Raw genomic sequence first — 16,179 nt, 5'->3', positions numbered from 1 at the left:
ACAAGTATACGGTACTTCCAACGCGCTCTGTATTTCCAGTACTCGTGATATACTGTATGTTACAGTGATCCCGCCTTATAGTAACTGTGATACGTCTGTATGTTTACCCCATGTATTGCACTGCGGGCACTTTGAGGAGCCTTAGCCATAATACATAATAAGAATATAAAATAATACAGACCAGTTATCGCACTGCTGTGTCTATATTACAGTACTGTATAAGATGTATATTAGTGACGTATAGTATACAGATCAGTTATCTCACTGCTGTGTGTATATATTACAGTACTGTATATGATGTATATATGCTATGACGGGACAGACCACTGCTCCAGGGGAAGAGCGACTGACTGTGCTGGGAATGTATAAGGGTACCAGGGTGGGGTCTAAAATGAGGCAGACTGAGGTGACCCGGCATATGCTGGCTCCCTGTACTAGTGATCATATAATACACATTAGTTATTACATTGGCATGTGTCAACCTATTACAGTATATGATGTATACCCGTGATATAAATTATAATAGGCTTTTAATTACCTACCGCTCAATCCTTTTCTCGTAGTCTGTAGGGGATACTGGGAATCCATTTAGTACCATGGGGTATAGACGGGTCCCCTTGGAGCCATGGGCACTATAGAGGTTTGATTGTGTGGGCAGGCTCCTCCCTCTATGCCCCTCCTACCAGACTCAGTCTAGGAAACTGTGCCCGAGGAGACGGAGATACTTTGAGAGAAGGATACAGAAAAGGAAAGTGGTGAGATTTCGAACCAGCACAACCAGACCAAGAGGAAAGCCATGCTAACCAAACTTGTAAACAGTAACAGCAACAGCTGAGCAAACCAGAATACTTAACCAAGTAACAGTGCAAGAAGTACGAAGCACCAGGCGGGCGCCAGTATCCCCTACGGATGAAAAAAAATAAGAATTTACTCACCGGTAAATCTATTTCTCGTAGTCCGTAGTGGATGCTGGGTACTCCGTAAGGACCATGGGGTATAGACGGGCTCCGCAGGAGACTGGGCACTCTAAAAGAAAGATTAGGTACTACTGGTGTGCACTGGCTCCTCCCTCTATGCCCCTCCTCCAGACCTCGGTTAGGGAAACTGTGCCCGGAAGAGCTGACATTACAAGGAAAGGATTTGGAATCCAAGGTAAGACTCATACCAGCCACACCAATCACACCGTACAACTCGTGGTAACCATACCCAGTTAACAGTATGAAAACAATAATGAGCCTCAGTAACAGATGGCTCAAAACAATAACCCTTTAGTTATGCAATAACTACATACATGTATTGCAGAGAGTCCACACATGGGACGGGCTCCCAGCATCCACTACAGACTACGAGAAATAGATTTACCGGTGAGTAAAATCTTATTTTCTCTAACGTCCTAGTGGATGCTGGGTACTCCGTAAGGACCATGGGGATTATACCAAAGCTCCCAAACGGGCGGGAGAGTGCGGATGACTCTGCAGCACCGAATGAGCAAACTCAAGGTCCTCCTCAGCCAGGGTATCAAACTTGTAGAATTTTGCAAAAGTGTTTGAACCCGACCAAGTAGCAGCTCGGCAAAGTTGTAAAGCCGAGACCCCTCGGGCAGCCGCCCAAGAAGAGCCCACCTTCCTTGTGGAATGGGCTTTTACAGTCCAGCCGCGGAATGTGCAAGTTGAATCGTGCTACAGATCCAGCGAGCAATTGTCTGCTTAGAAGCAGGAGCACCCAGCTTGTTGGGTGCATGCAGGATAAATAGCGAGTCAGTCTTCCTGACTCTAGCGGTCCTTGAAATATAAATTTTCAGGGCCCGGACTACGTCCAGTAACTCGGAATCCTCCAAGTCCCGAGTAGCCGCAGGCACCACAATAGGTTGGTTCAAATGAAACGGTGATACCACCTTAGGGAGAAACTGGGGACGAGTCCTCAGTTCCGCCCTGTCCATATGGAAAATCAGATATGGGCTTTTACACGACAAAGCCGCTAATTCTGACACCCGCCTGGCCGAAGCCAAGGCCAATAGCATGACCACCTTCCACGTGAGATATTTTAGCTCCACGGTCTTAAGTGGCTCAAACCAGTGTGATTTTAGGAAATCCAACACCACGTTGAGATCCCACGGTGCCACTGGAGGCACAAAAGTAGGCTGAATATGCAGCACTCCCTTAACAAACGTCTGAACTTCAGGCAGTGAAGCCAGTTCTTTCTGAAAGAAAATAGATAGGGCCAAAATCTGGACTTTTATAGATCCCAATTTTAGGCCCATAGTCACTCCTGCCTGTAGGAAGTGCAGGAATCGACCCAGCTGGAATTCTTCCGTTGGGGCCTTCCTGGCCTCACACCAAGCAACATATTTTCGCCATATGCGATGATAATGCTTTGCTGTCACATCCTTCCTAGCTTTTATTAGCGTAGGAATGACTTCGTCTGGAATGCCCTTCTCCGCTAGGAGCCGGCGTTCAACCGCCATGCCGTCAAACGCAGCCGCGGTAAGTCTTGGAACAGACAGGGCCCCTGCTGTAGCAGGTCCTGTCTGAGGGGCAGAGGCCATGGGTCCTCTGATATCATTTCTTGTAGTTCTGGGTACCAAGTTCTTCCTGGCCGATCCGGAACGATGAGTATTGTCCTTACTCCTCTCTTTCTTACTATCCTCAGTACCTTGGGTATGAGAGGAAGAGGAGGGAACACATAAACCGACTGGTACACCCACGGTGTCACCAGAGCGTCCACAGCTATCGCCTGAGGGTCCCTTGACCTGGCGCAATATCTTTTTAGCTTTTTGTTGAGGCGGGACGCCATCATGTCCACCTGTGGTCGTTCCCACCGGTGCACAATCAGCTTGAAGACTTCTGTATGAAGTCCCCACTCTCCCGGGTGTCTGCTGAGGAAGTCTGCTTCCCAGTTGTCCACTCCCGGAATGAACACTGCTGACAGTGCTAGCACGTGATTCTCCGCCCATCGAAGAATCCTTGTGGCTTCTGCCATTGCCATCCTGCTTCTTGTGCCGCCCTGTCGATTTACATGGGCAACTGCCGTGATGTTGTCTGACTGAATCAGCACCGGTTGGCTTTGAAGCAGGGATTCTGCTTTCTTTTCTAGAAGCTCAGGAGAGCCCCTAGTGTGCATCCAGCTCTGGCCGGGCACAGATACTAACTGAGGTCTGGAGGAGGGGCATAGAGGGAGGAGCCAGTGCACACCAGATAGTACCTAATCTTTCTTTTAGAGTGCCCAGTCTCCTGCGGAGCCCGTCTATACCCCATGGTCCTTACGGAGTACCCAGCATCCACTAGGACGTCAGAGAAAAAAAGATTTACCGGTAGGTAATTAAAATCCTATTTTCTCTAACGTCCTAGGGGATACTGGGAATCCATTTAGTACCATGGGGAAGTACCAAAGCTACCAAACCGGGTGGGAGAGTGCTGAGGTTCCTGCAGAACCCACTGACCAAACTGAAGGTCCTCAGAGGCCAAGGCATCAAACTTGTACAACTTGGCAAACATTTTCGAACCCGACCAAGTAGCTGCTCGGCAGAGCTGTAAAGCCGAGACACCCCGGGCAGCCGCCCAAGAGGAACCCACAAACCTAGTAGAGTGGGCTTGTACAGATTTTGGAATTGGCAAACCTCCCGTGTAATAAGCATGCTGGATAGTGAGCCTGATCCAGGATGCAATTGACTGCTTCGAAGCAGGACACCCAATCTTATTGGGATCATAAAGAACGAGCAGCGAATCCATTTTCCTGTGACGAGCTGTTCTCTTTACATACACCTTCAAAGCCCTCACAACATCCAAAGACTTTGAAGTAGCAGAGGTGTCCATAACAACCAATAGGTTGGTCGAATTGAAAAGCCGATACCACCTTACGAAGAAATTGCTGATGAGTCCTGAGGTCAGCTCTGTCCTCATGGAAAATCAAGTAGGGGCTCTTGCAATACAATGCTCCCAGCTCCGACACACGTTTTGCTAAAGCCAAGGCCAACAGTGTGACGGTCTTCCATATAAGGTACTTAGGTGGTCATTCCGAGTAGATCGTTAGCTGCTTTCGTTCCCTCTGCAGCGATGAGGCAAAAAAAACGGCACTTCTGCGCATGTGGCGCAATGCGCACGCACGTCTTTCTATTGCAACGAACACACAAGGTCTAGCGAAGCTTTTCAGTCGCACTGGCAGCCGCAGAGTGATTGACAGGAAGAGGGCGTTTCTGGGTGTCAACTGACCGTTTTCAGGAAGTGTTTGGAAAAATGCAGGCGTGCCAGGAAAACCGCAGGCGTGGCTGGGCGAACGCAGGGCGTGTTCACAACGTCAAAACAGGAACTGAACAGTCTGAAGTGATCGCAAACACTGAGTAGGTATTGAGCTACTCTAAAACTGCACAAAAAAAGTTTGCCGCCGCTTTGCAATCCTTTCGTTCGCACTTCTGCCAAGCTAAAATACACTCCGATTGGGAGGCGGCATAGCGTTTGCACAGCTGCAAAAAACTGCTAGCGAGCGAACAACTCGGATGACCACCTTAACGTCCACCTCCTGTAATGGTTAAAACCAGTCCGATTGGAGGAACTGCAGCACTAAATTGAGATCCCAAGGTACCGTAGGTGGCACAAAGGGAGGCTGGATATGAAGAACACCCTTCAAGAACGTCTGAACCTCAGGGAGAGAAGCCAAGTGTTTCTGAAAGAAAATAGACAAGGCCGAAATCTCAACTTTAATGGAGCCTAAACGTAGGCCTACATCAATTCCCGACTGCAGAAAAAGCAGGAAACGTCCCAGATGAAATTTCACAGCAGAATATTGTCTGCTCTCACACCAAGAGACATATTTCTTCCAGATACGATGGTAATGTTTAGATGTTATCCCCTTCCTGGCTTGGATCATAGTCAGAATGACCTTGTCAGGAATCCCTCTCCTGGCTAGAATCAGCCGTTCAACTTCTATGCCGTTAAACATAGGGGATCAGTACGTAATCCCGCTGGACGGGATCCCGACCACACAATCCCGACAGGGGTGGCGAGCGGAACGCAGCCCCTTGCGGGCTCGCTTCGCTCGCCACACTATTATATTCTCCCTCTATGGGTGTCGTGGACACCCACGGAGGGAGAATATGTCGGGATTGTGGCGGTTGGGATTCCGGCGTCGGTATTTCGACCGCCGGGATCCCGTCCAGCGGGATGTTGACCGCATCCCATAGATAGCCGTGGTAAGTCTTGATAGACAAACAGCCCCTGTTGCAGAAGATCCTCTCGAAGAGGCAGAAGCCACGGATCTTCGATTAGCATCTCTAAAAGAACTGCATACCAGGCCCTTCGCGGCCAGTCCGGAGCAATGAGGACTGCTTGAACCCTTTCCCTTTTTATTCTTTTGAGAATTTTTGGGATCAGAGGAATGGGAGGAAACAAGTACACCAGCTGGTAGAACCACAGAGTTGTCAGGGCGTCTATCGCTACTGCCTGTGGATCCCTCGACCTGGAACAATACCGCTTGAGCTTCTTGTTGAGTCGAGAGGCCATCATGTCGATTTGTGGATACCACCACCGACGTGTTAACCACCGGAACACCTCCGGGTGGAGGCCCCATTCCCCCGGGTGCAGTCCGTGTCTGCTGAGGAAGTCTGCTTCCCAGTTGTCTACTCCCGGAATGAAGATCACCGACAACGCTACGGCGTGTTTTTCCACCCAGAGGAGAATTCCTTACACCTCTGACATTGCGGCTCTGCTTTTCGTTCCGCCCTGTCGGTTTATGTATGTTATCACCGTCACATTGTCCGACTGGACCTGAATGGCCTGATTCTGAAGAAGACATGAGCCCTGCAGAAGGGCATTGTAGATAGCCCTGATTTTCAGGATGTTTATTGGAAGAACTATTCCTGACTTGACCATCTTCCCTGAAACTGTACCCTCTGGGTGACCGCGCCCCAACCTCTGAGGCTTGTATCTATGGTTATCAGAATCCAATTCTGAATCCCGAAACGCCGACCCTCGAATACGGGAGAAGTCTGTAGCCACCACAGAAGGGAGATCCTGGCTTTTGGCGACAGACGAATCCTCTGGTGCATGTGAAGATGCGAACCGGAACCTTTGTCCAACAGATCCAGCTAGAAGGGCCTCGCATGAAACCTACCGTACTGAATCGCTTCGTAAGAAGCCACCATTTTCTCCAGAAGGCGTATGCAAAGATGCACAGAGATCTGGGTTGGATTCAAGATAGCCCGAACCATCGAGTGGATTACCATTGCCTTTTCCAAGGGAAGGAACACTTTGAGACTCTGTGTCCAGTATCATTCCCAGGAAATGAAGCCTCTGCGTTGGTTCTAGGTGAGATTTTGGCAGGAGCAGAATCCACCCATGATCCAGGAGATGTCTGGTTGAGAGACCAATGTTCTCCAACAACGGCTCCCTGGACGGTGCCTTTATCAGCAGATAGTCCAGGTACGGAATTATGTTCACTCCTTGTTTGCAGAGCAGAATAATCATCTCTGCCATCACTTTGGTGAACATACTCGGTGCCGTGGAAAGACCAAATGGCAGGGCCTGGAACTGGTAGTGACAGTCCTGCAGTGCAAACAGTAGTTAAGCCTGATGAGGTGGCCAGATCGGAATATGAAGGTATGCATTCTTGATAGTCAGAGATACTAGGAATTCGCCCTCCTCTAGATCTGAGATCACCGATCTCAGAGACTGCATCTTGAATTTGAACACAGGTTCATCGACATGAGGTTCAGAATCGGTCTTACTGAACCGTCCAGTTTTGATACTACAAACAAGATGGAGTAGTAACCCTTGTTTTGTAGATGAGGTGGAACTGGAACAATGACTTGGGTCTGTAACAGTTTTTGAATGGCGTCCTGTAAGGTTATTCTTGCCTCTTGTGAAACTGTAAGCCTGAATTGAAGAATCTGTGAGGTGGGAGCTCCTTGAACTCCAGTCTGTAGCCCTCGGATATAAGGTCTATGACCCAGGGATCCTGGCATGATCTTGTCCAGTTTTGACTGAAGAATTTTAGCCGGGCTCCCACCTGCCTGTCTTCCAGGCATTGCAATCCACCGTCATGCTGAAGGTTTTGAGGAAGCAGAGCCTGAGCCCTGTTCCTGTGAACCCAGCAGTCGCTGGTTTGCGTGGTTTTCCTCTAGCACCTCTGGCAGCGGAAGAAGAACCTCTGGCCTTGCCCCTAAACTTGGCAGTCCGAAAGGACTGTAAATTGGGTCCTAAGTAGGCCTTCCTAGCTGGCGGAGCTGCAGAAGGTAGGTATGTGGACTTACCTGCAGTAGCTCGGGAGATCCATTTGTCGAGTTCATCTCCAAATAAGGCCTCACCTGTGAAAGGCAGGCCTTCCACGCCTTTCCTGGAGTTCGCGTCAGCACTCCACTGCGTAACCATAATCCCCTACGTGCCGACATTGCCATAGCTGTAGTGAGTACATTAAGCAAACCTATCTACTTTATGGCTTCCACCATAAAGTTTGCAGAATCTTGATTATGTTGCAGGAGCAAAACAATTTCCTCTTGAGGTAAGGTGTCTAACCCCTCAATTAAATTACCTGACCATTTAGCAATGGCTCGTGTAATCCACCCACATGCTATAGTGGGTCTCTGGGCCACCCCAGCAGCAGTGTACAAAGATTTGAGTGTAGTCTCAATCTTGCGATCAGCCACATCTTTTAGGGAGGCTGCACCGGGGACAGGCAATACAATTTTGCGGGAGAGCCTGGAGACTAACGCATCCACTATCGGTGGATTTTCCCATTTTATTCCTATCCTCAGGAGGAAAAGGAAAAGATGATAACAACCGTCTAGGAATTTGAAATTTCTTATCTGGATTAACCCACGGTTCTTCAAACAGGGTATTTAGTTCCTTTGACACAGGAAAAATGGCTGAGGATTTTTTCTTTATGTTAAAATAAGAATTTACTTACCGATAATTCTATTTCTCATAGTCCGTAGTGGATGCTGGGGACTCCGTAAGGACCATGGGGAATAGCGGCTCCGCAGGAGACTGGGCACATCTAAAGAAAGCTTTAGGACTATCTGGTGTGCACTGGCTCCTCCCCCTATGACCCTCCTCCAAGCCTCAGTTAGGATACTGTGCCCGGACGAGCGTACACAATAAGGAAGGATTTTGAATCCCGGGTAAGACTCATACCAGCCACACCAATCACACCGTACAACTTGTGATCTGAACCCAGTTAACAGCATGATAACAGAGGAGCCTCTAGAAAAGATGGCTCACTACAGCAATAACCCGATTTTTTGGTAACAATAACTATGTACCAGTATTGCAGACAATCCGCACTTGGGATGGGCGCCCAGCATCCACTACGGACTATGAGAAATAGAATTATCGGTAAGTAAATTCTTATTTTCTCTAACGTCCTAAGTGGATGCTGGGGACTCCGTAAGGACCATGGGGATTATACCAAAGCTCCCAAACGGGCGGGAGAGTGCGGATGACTCTGCAGCACCAAATGAGAGAACTCCAGGTCCTCCTCAGCCAGGATATCAATTTTGTAGAATTTTACAAACGTATTTGCTCCTGACCAAGTAGCTGCTCGGCAAAGTTGTAAAGCCGAGACCCCTCGGGCAGCCGCCCAAGATGAGCCCACCTTCCTTGTGGAGTGGGCATTTACAGATTTTTTGCTGTGGCAGGCCTGCCACAGAATGTGCAAGCTGAATTGTACTACAAATCCAACGAGCAATAGTCTGCTTAGAAGCAGGAGCACCCAGCTTGTTGGGTGCATACAGGATACACAGCGAGTCAGATTTCCTGACTCCAGCCGTCCTGGAAACATATTTTCAGGGCCCTGACAACGTCTAGCAACTTGGAGTCCTCCAAGTCCCTAGTAGCCGCAGGCACCACAAATAGGTTGGTTCAGGTGAAACGCTGAAACCACCTTAGGGAGAAACTGAGGACGAGTCCTCAATTCCGCCCTGTCCGAATGGAAAATCAGATAAGGGCTTTTTCAGGATAAAGCCGCCAATTCTGACACGCGCCTGGCCCAGGCCAGGGCCAACCGCATGACCACTTTCCATGTGAGATATTTTAACTCCACAGATTTAAGTGGTTCAAACCAATGTGACTTTTGGAACCCAAAACTACATTGAGATCCCAAAGTGCCACTGGAGGCACAAAAGGAGGCTGTATATGCAGTACCCCTTTTACAAACGTCTGAACTTCAGGGACTGAAGCTAGTTCTTTTTGGAAGAAAATTGACAGGGCCGAAATTTGAACCTTAATGGACCCCAATTTCAGGCCCATAGACACTCCTGTTTGCAGGAAATGTAGGAATCAACCCAGTTGAATTTCCTCCGTCGGGCCTTACTGGCCTCGCACCACGCAACATATTTTCGCCAATTGCGGTGATAATGTTTTTGCGGTTACATCCTTCCTGGCTTTGATCAGGATAGGGATGACTTCATCCGGAATGCCTTTTTTCCTTCAGGATCCGGCGTTCAACCGCCATGCCGTCAAACGCAGCCGCGGTAAGTCTTGGAACAGACAGGGTCCTTGCTGGAGCAGGTCCCTTCTTAGAGGTAGAGGCCACGGATCCTCCGTGAGCATCTCTTGAAGTTCCGGTTACCAAGTCCTTCTTGGCCAATCCGGAGCCATGAATATAGTGCTTACTCCTCTCCATCTTATCAATCTCAGTACCTTGGGTATGAGAGGCAGAGGAGGGAACACATACCCTGACTGGTACACCCACGGTGTTACCAGAGCGTCTACAGCTATTGCCTGAGGGTCCCTTGACCTGGCGCAATACCTGTCGAGTTTTTCCCAACGGTTTATAATCATGTGGAAGACTTCTGGATGAAGTCCCCACTCTCCCGGGTGGAGGTCGTGCTGAGGAAGTCTGCTTCCCAGTTGTCCACTCCCGGAATGAATACTGCCGACAGTGCTATCACATGATTTTCCGCCCAGCGAAGAATCCTTGCAGCTTCTGCCATTGCCCTCCTGCTTCTTGTGCCACCCTGTCTGTTTACGTGGGTGACTGCCGTGATGTTGTCCGACTGGATCAACACCGGCTGACCTTGAAGCAGAGGTCTTGCTAAGCTTAGAGCATTGTAAATGTCCCTTAGCTTCAGGATATTTATGTGAAGTGATGTCTCCAGGCTTGACCATAAGCCCTGGATATTCCTTCCCTGTGTGACTGCTCCCCAGCCTCGCAGGCTGGCATCCGTGGTCACCAGGACCCAGTCCTGAATGCCGAATCTGCGGCCCTCTAGAAAGTGAGCACTCTGCAACCACCACAGGAGGGACACCCTTGTCCTTGGTGACAGGGTTATCCGCTGATGCATCTGAAGATGCGACCCGGACCATTTGTCCAGCAGGTCCCACTGGAAAGTTCTTGCGTGGAATCTGCCGAATGGGATTGCTTCGTAGGAAGCCACCATTTTACCCAGAACCCTTGTGCATTGATGCACTGAGACTTGGCTCGGTTTTAGGAGGTTCCTGACTAGCTCGGATAACTCCCTGGCTTTCTCCTCCGGGAGAAACACCTTTTTCTGGACTGTGTCCAGGATCATCCCTAGGAACAGAAGACAAGTCGTCGGAACCAGCTGCGATTTTGGAATATTGAGAATCCAATCGTGCTGCCGCAACACTACCTGAGATAGTGCTACACCGACCTCCAACTGTTCCCTGGATCTTACCCTTATCAGGGAATTGTCCAAGTAAGGGATAACTAAAATTCCCTTCCTTCGAAGGAATATCATCATTTCGGCCATTACCTTGGTAAAGACCCGGGGTGCCGTGGACCATCCATACGGCAGCGTCTGAACTGATAGTGACAGTTCTGTACCATAAACCTGAGGTACCCTTGGTGAGAAGGGTAAATTTTGACATGAAGGTAAGCATCCTTGATGTCCCGAGACATCATGTAGTCCCCTTCTTCCAGGTTCGCAATCACTGCTCTGAGTGACTCAATCTTGAATTTGAACCTCTGTATGTAAGTGTTCAAAGATTTTAGATTTAGAATCGGTCTCACCGAGCCGTCCGGCTTCGGTACCACAACAGTGTGGAATAATACCCCGTTCCCTGTTGCAGGAGGGGTATCTTGATTATCACCTGCTGGGAATACAGCTTGTGAATGGCTTCCAAAACTGTCTCCCTGTCAGAAGGAGACATCGGTAAAGCCGACTTTAGGAAACGGCGAGGGGGAGACGTCTCGAATTCCAATTTGTACCCCTGAGATATCACCTGAAGGATCCAGGGGTCTACTTGCGAGTGAGCCCACTGCGCGCTGAAATTCATTGAGACGGGCCCCCCACCGTGCCTGATTCTGCTTGTAAAGCCCCAGCGTATACTGAGGGCTTGGCAGAGGCGGGAGAGGGTTTCTGTTCCTGGGAACTGGCTGATTTCTGCAGCCTTTTTCCTCTCCCTCTGTCACGGGGCAGAAATGAGGAACCTTTTGCCCGCTTGTCCACGAAAAGACTGCGCCTGATAATACGGCGTCTTCTCATGTTGAGAGGCGACCTGGGGTACAAACGTGGATTTCCCAGCTGTTGCCGTGGCCACCAGGTCTGAAAGACCGACCCCAAATAACTCCTCCCCTTAATAAGGCAATACTTCCAAATGCCGTTTGGAATACGCGTCACCTGACCACTGACGTGTCCATAACCCCCTATACTGGTAGAAATGGACAACGCACTTAGACTTGATGCCAGTCGGCAAATATTCCGCTGTGCATCACGCATATATAGAAATGCATCTTTTAAATGCTCTATAGGCAAAAATATACTGTCCCTATCTAGGGTATCAATATTTTCAGTCAGGGAATCCGACCACGCCAACCCAGCACTGCACATCCAGGCTGAGGCGATTGCTGGTCGCAGTATAACACCAGTATGTGTGTAAATACATTTTAGGATACCCTCCTGCTTTCTATCAGCAGGATCCTTAAGGGCGGCCATCTCAGGAGAGGGTAGAGCCCTTACAAGCGTGTGAGCGCTTTATCCACCCTAGGGGGTGTTTCCCAACGCACCCTAACCTCTGGCGGGAAAGGATATAATGCCAATAACATTTCAGAAATTATCAGTTGTTATCGGGGGAAAACCACGCATCATCACACACCTCATTTAATTTCTCAGATTTAGGAAAACTACAGGTAGTTTTTCCTCACCGAACATAATACCCCTTTTTGGTGGTACTCGTATTATTAGAAATGTGTAAAACATTTTTCATTGCCTCAATCATGTAACGTGTGGCCCTACTGGAAGTCACATTTGTCTCTTCACCGTCGACACTGGAGTCAGTATCCGTGTCGGCGTCTATATCTGCCATCTGAGGTAACGGGCGCTTTAGAGCCCCTGACGGCCTATGAGACGTCTGGACAGGCACAAGCTGAGTAGCCGGCTGTCTCATGTCAACCACTGTCTTTTATACAGAGCTGACACTGTCACGTAATTTCTTCCAACAGTTCATCCACTCAGGTGTCGACCCCCTAGGGGGTGACATCACTATTACAGGCAATCTGCTCCGTCTCCACATCATTTTTCTCCTCATACATATCGACACAAAAGTACCGACATACAGCACACACACAGGGAATGCTCTGATAGAGGACAGGACCCCACTAGCCCTTTGGGGAGACAGAGGGAGAGTTTGCCAGCACACACCAGAGCGCTATATATATACAGGGATAACCTTATATAAGTGTTTTTCCCCTTATAGCTGCTGTATAGTTAATACTGCGCCTAATTAGTGCCCCCCTCTCTTTTTTAACCCTTTCTGTAGTGTAGTGACTGCAGGGGAGAGCCAGGGAGCTTCCCTCCAACGGAGCTGTGAGGGAAAATGGCGCCAGTGTGCTGAGGAGATAGGCTCCGCCCCCTTATCGGCGGCCTTATCTCCCGTTTTTCTATGTATTCTGGCAGGGGTTAAATGCATCCATATAGCCCAGGAGCCTGTGTTCGTCCCTCTGGAGCTAATGTCCAGTAGCCTAAGAAGCCCAATCCACTCTGCACGCAGGTGAGTTCGCTTCTTCTCCTCTTAGTCCCTCGATGCAGTGAGCCTGTTGCCAGCAGGTCTCACTGAAAATAAAAAACCTAAACTAAAACTTTCACTAAGAAGCTCAGGAGAGCCCCTAGTGTGTACCCTTCTCGTTCGGGCACAGAGATCTAACTGAGGCTTGGAGGAGGGTCATAGGGGGAGGAGCCAGTGTACACCAGATAGTCCTAAAGCTTTCTTTAGATGTGCCCAGTCTCCTGCGGAGCCGCTATTCCCCATGGTCCTTACGGAGTCCCCAGCATCCACTTAGGACGTTAGAGAAAGTAAGATTCCTCACACTCCTTTGTCACCTTATCAGGGATATTTAGAACTTCTCTGATAGCATCTATGAGAGCTTCTACACCCTGCAACAGAGTACCCTCCCCTACAATCTATGTCTTCCTCACCTTCCTCCATTTTTGACACTTCATTATCAGAGTCAGAATGCAGGATATGGGACAAGGTACGTTTTTGCGGACAAATGGTAGAGTACTGAGATGCTGGTCTGGGTACTGAGTCCTTTTTCATAAACTCAGCCATAGACTGCCTTAAATATTACGTCTCCTACTCATTACGAGATAATTTTGTAGAAATGGTGGAAATCATTCCCCTAATGGGGTCCAGCCATGCTGGTAACCCCTCCCCCTGGGTTTTTCCGCTGTTCTTTATACTGGCTTTATGTGTCTGTGTGCATAAAATGGAGTGAGCCCCCTTTTATGGCTGTAGTGCCAGTCTGGGTACTGTGTACACTATAGTGTACTTAGTCAGGAGACTCAGTCTGCCCTGTTTAGAGGCCATGCGATGCGTCTCCGTACAATCATGCCGACGTAATGGCTGGCGACCCACTAACCAGGACGCCGGCTTAGTACTCACCACTCTTTATTCTTCTGGCTGTTAGGGGTGGGCACGTGCTGCGGGAATGTACGCTCGCCGAATAGGACCCTCAGGAGCTCAGTGTCCTGTCAGCGGAAAACGGGACCATTAACCCTAGGGAGGTTGGGCCGTTCTCCCCCTTCCCAAGTCCCACGAAGCAGTCAGCCTGGTGCCATCCAGCCCTGCCTGAAAATAACAAACTTTTAAAATAAAGTTTGGTAGGAGGGGCATAGAATGAGGAGCCAGAACACGTAACCAAACTTCTATAGTGCCCATGGCTCCAAGTGGACCCGTCTATACCCCATGGTACTAAATGGATACCCAGTATGCCCTAGGACATGAGAAAATAAAATAAATATCAATTATTACCGAAATGTGTGTATATATTATAGTATTTTATGCATATTAGTGCTAAAATTTAGAATCTAAATCAGTTATTACCTTGCCTGGTGTACATTTAGTCATTTATGGAGTGTACTATTTAGTACATTACTGCGTATGTATATTACAGTATGGGATGCAGATTAGTGATGTTTATATATATATATATATATATATATCGAAAGAGAAGTGGAGGGCGCAGGTATGAGTAAAAGATTCACAATTTCATTTATTTAGAAACAAATGCTCACATACATCTCAGCTTAAAATGTTGCGTTCCGTCCTTCACATAGCAGTCAAGCCACGGATCCGCTCTCTCACACAGCCGGTCTTCCGTCTCTTATCCGAGAAACGCCAGCAGTTGATTTTTCTCACAGAGACTGGGATCAGGTTGTGACCGTCTCTCACCAGCTCCACAGGCCACGCCCAACGCGTTTCGTCTACGGACTTCGTCAGGGGGTGTGACACCCCCTGACGAAGTCCGTAGACGAAACGCGTTGGGCGTGGCCTGTGGAGCTGGTGAGAGACGGTCACAACCTGATCCCAGTCCCGGTGAGAAAAATCAACTGCTGGCGTTTCTCGGATAAGAGACGGAAGACCGGCTGTGTGAGAGAGCGGATCCGTGGCTTGACTGCTATGTGAAGGACGGAACGCAACATTTTAAGCTGAGATGTATGTGAGCATTTGTTTCTAAATAAATGAAATTGTGAATCTTTTACTCATACCTGCGCCCTCCACTTCTCTTTCGTTACATGTGTATTGGAATTGGTGGTTACAATTCCTAAACGGAGGAAGCGGCAGCATACATCATTAAGAAAACGGGACATGGGACTTTTCAAATCTTTTATTGGATATGAGAAAAAGGAAAGTGTATCTACTGCGCAGCTCTTTTATTGAAATATATATATATATATATATATATATATATATTAATTATTACATTGTTGCATTAGCATATATGTTTGTTAGTGTCATATACAGTAGCACATTATAATCCAGATGTTATTGGATGACTGTCATATAAGAGGCACAATAACTGAATATAGCAATATATAACACAGACAATACATCACCTCCTGCAGCTGAAGACATTCCCTGCGGCACCAGACTGGGACTATTACCCTGTTCCTGGCCGTATTTCTTTGTCGTGGGCGTTTACATTGAATATCACCTGCACAAGGATGATAGGCTATAACAATGTGTTAAATTGCTGTCTTCAGTTTGGGCCACAGCAAAATGGCGGCCGCTCTCCACCCCTTTTCTATTTGATGCAGAGGCTGCAGAGCTACTACCTAGGAGACCATAATTGCTGTAGCCCACTCCTTTCCTATTTGATGCAGAGGCTGCCGAGCTAGTACCTAGGAGACCATAATTGCTGTAGCCCACGTAGAATCTGCCCTTCAGGCAATATGTGAAATTAGGTATTTATGACCTATCTGTACAGTGTTACATCTTACAGCTCTGGGGTCAGGGGCAAACGCAGGATTTAGTGAGGGGGGTTTCTGCGGGTGTGTGTATGTTTGTGTGCATGTGTATCTCTCTCTCTCTCTCTCTATAGATATATCTATCTCATACGCCCTAGAGGATGCTGGGGTCACATCAAGAACCATTGGGTATAGACGGGATCCGCAGGAGACATGGGCACTTTAAGACTTTCAAAGGGGTGTGAACTGGCTCCTCCCTCTATGCCCCTCCTCCAGACTCCAGTTTAGAATCTGTGCCCAGGCAGACTGGAGGCACTCTGAGGAGCTCTACTGAGTTTCTCTGAAAATACTTTTTTATGTTAGGTTTATTATTTTCAGGGAGATCTGCTGGCAACAGGCTCCCTGCTTTGTGGGACTTAGGGGAGAGAAGTCAGACCTACTTCTGTGAGTTTCAGGGCTCTGCTTCTTTGGCTACAGGACACCATTAGCTCCTGAGGGTTTGATCTGTAGGTACGCCTAGGGGTTCATTCCCAGAGCCGGCC

At 48.5% G+C, this 16,179-nt stretch overlaps 1 protein-coding gene across 2 annotated transcripts in view; it reads right to left on the bottom strand.

The window, feature by feature from the left end:
- LOC135054787 (zinc finger protein 432-like) overlaps positions 1-15,371 on the bottom strand; it is a 37,718-nt gene extending 22,347 nt beyond the window's left edge. Inside the window, exons 1-2 of one of the 2 annotated variants that reach the window (XM_063958112.1) lie at positions 15,287-15,368; positions 543-903 (exon numbers count right to left, since the gene is read on the bottom strand). In XM_063958112.1, coding sequence (XP_063814182.1) covers positions 543-598 — 56 coding nt within the window. In that variant the 5' untranslated portion in view covers positions 599-903; positions 15,287-15,368. Of the gene's footprint in view, positions 1-542; positions 904-15,286 lie in introns of both variants that reach the window. The other variant, XM_063958113.1, reaches the window with a different exon arrangement.
- Positions 15,372-16,179: the final 808 nt, after the last annotated feature.

The sequence above is a fragment of the Pseudophryne corroboree genome, chromosome 3, assembly GCF_028390025.1.
Source record: "Pseudophryne corroboree isolate aPseCor3 chromosome 3, aPseCor3.hap2, whole genome shotgun sequence".
NCBI classification, from domain to species: domain Eukaryota; kingdom Metazoa; phylum Chordata; class Amphibia; order Anura; family Myobatrachidae; genus Pseudophryne; species Pseudophryne corroboree.
The sequence above is the reverse complement of the archived record's forward strand: the minus strand, read 5'-3'. Positions and strand labels throughout refer to the sequence as shown.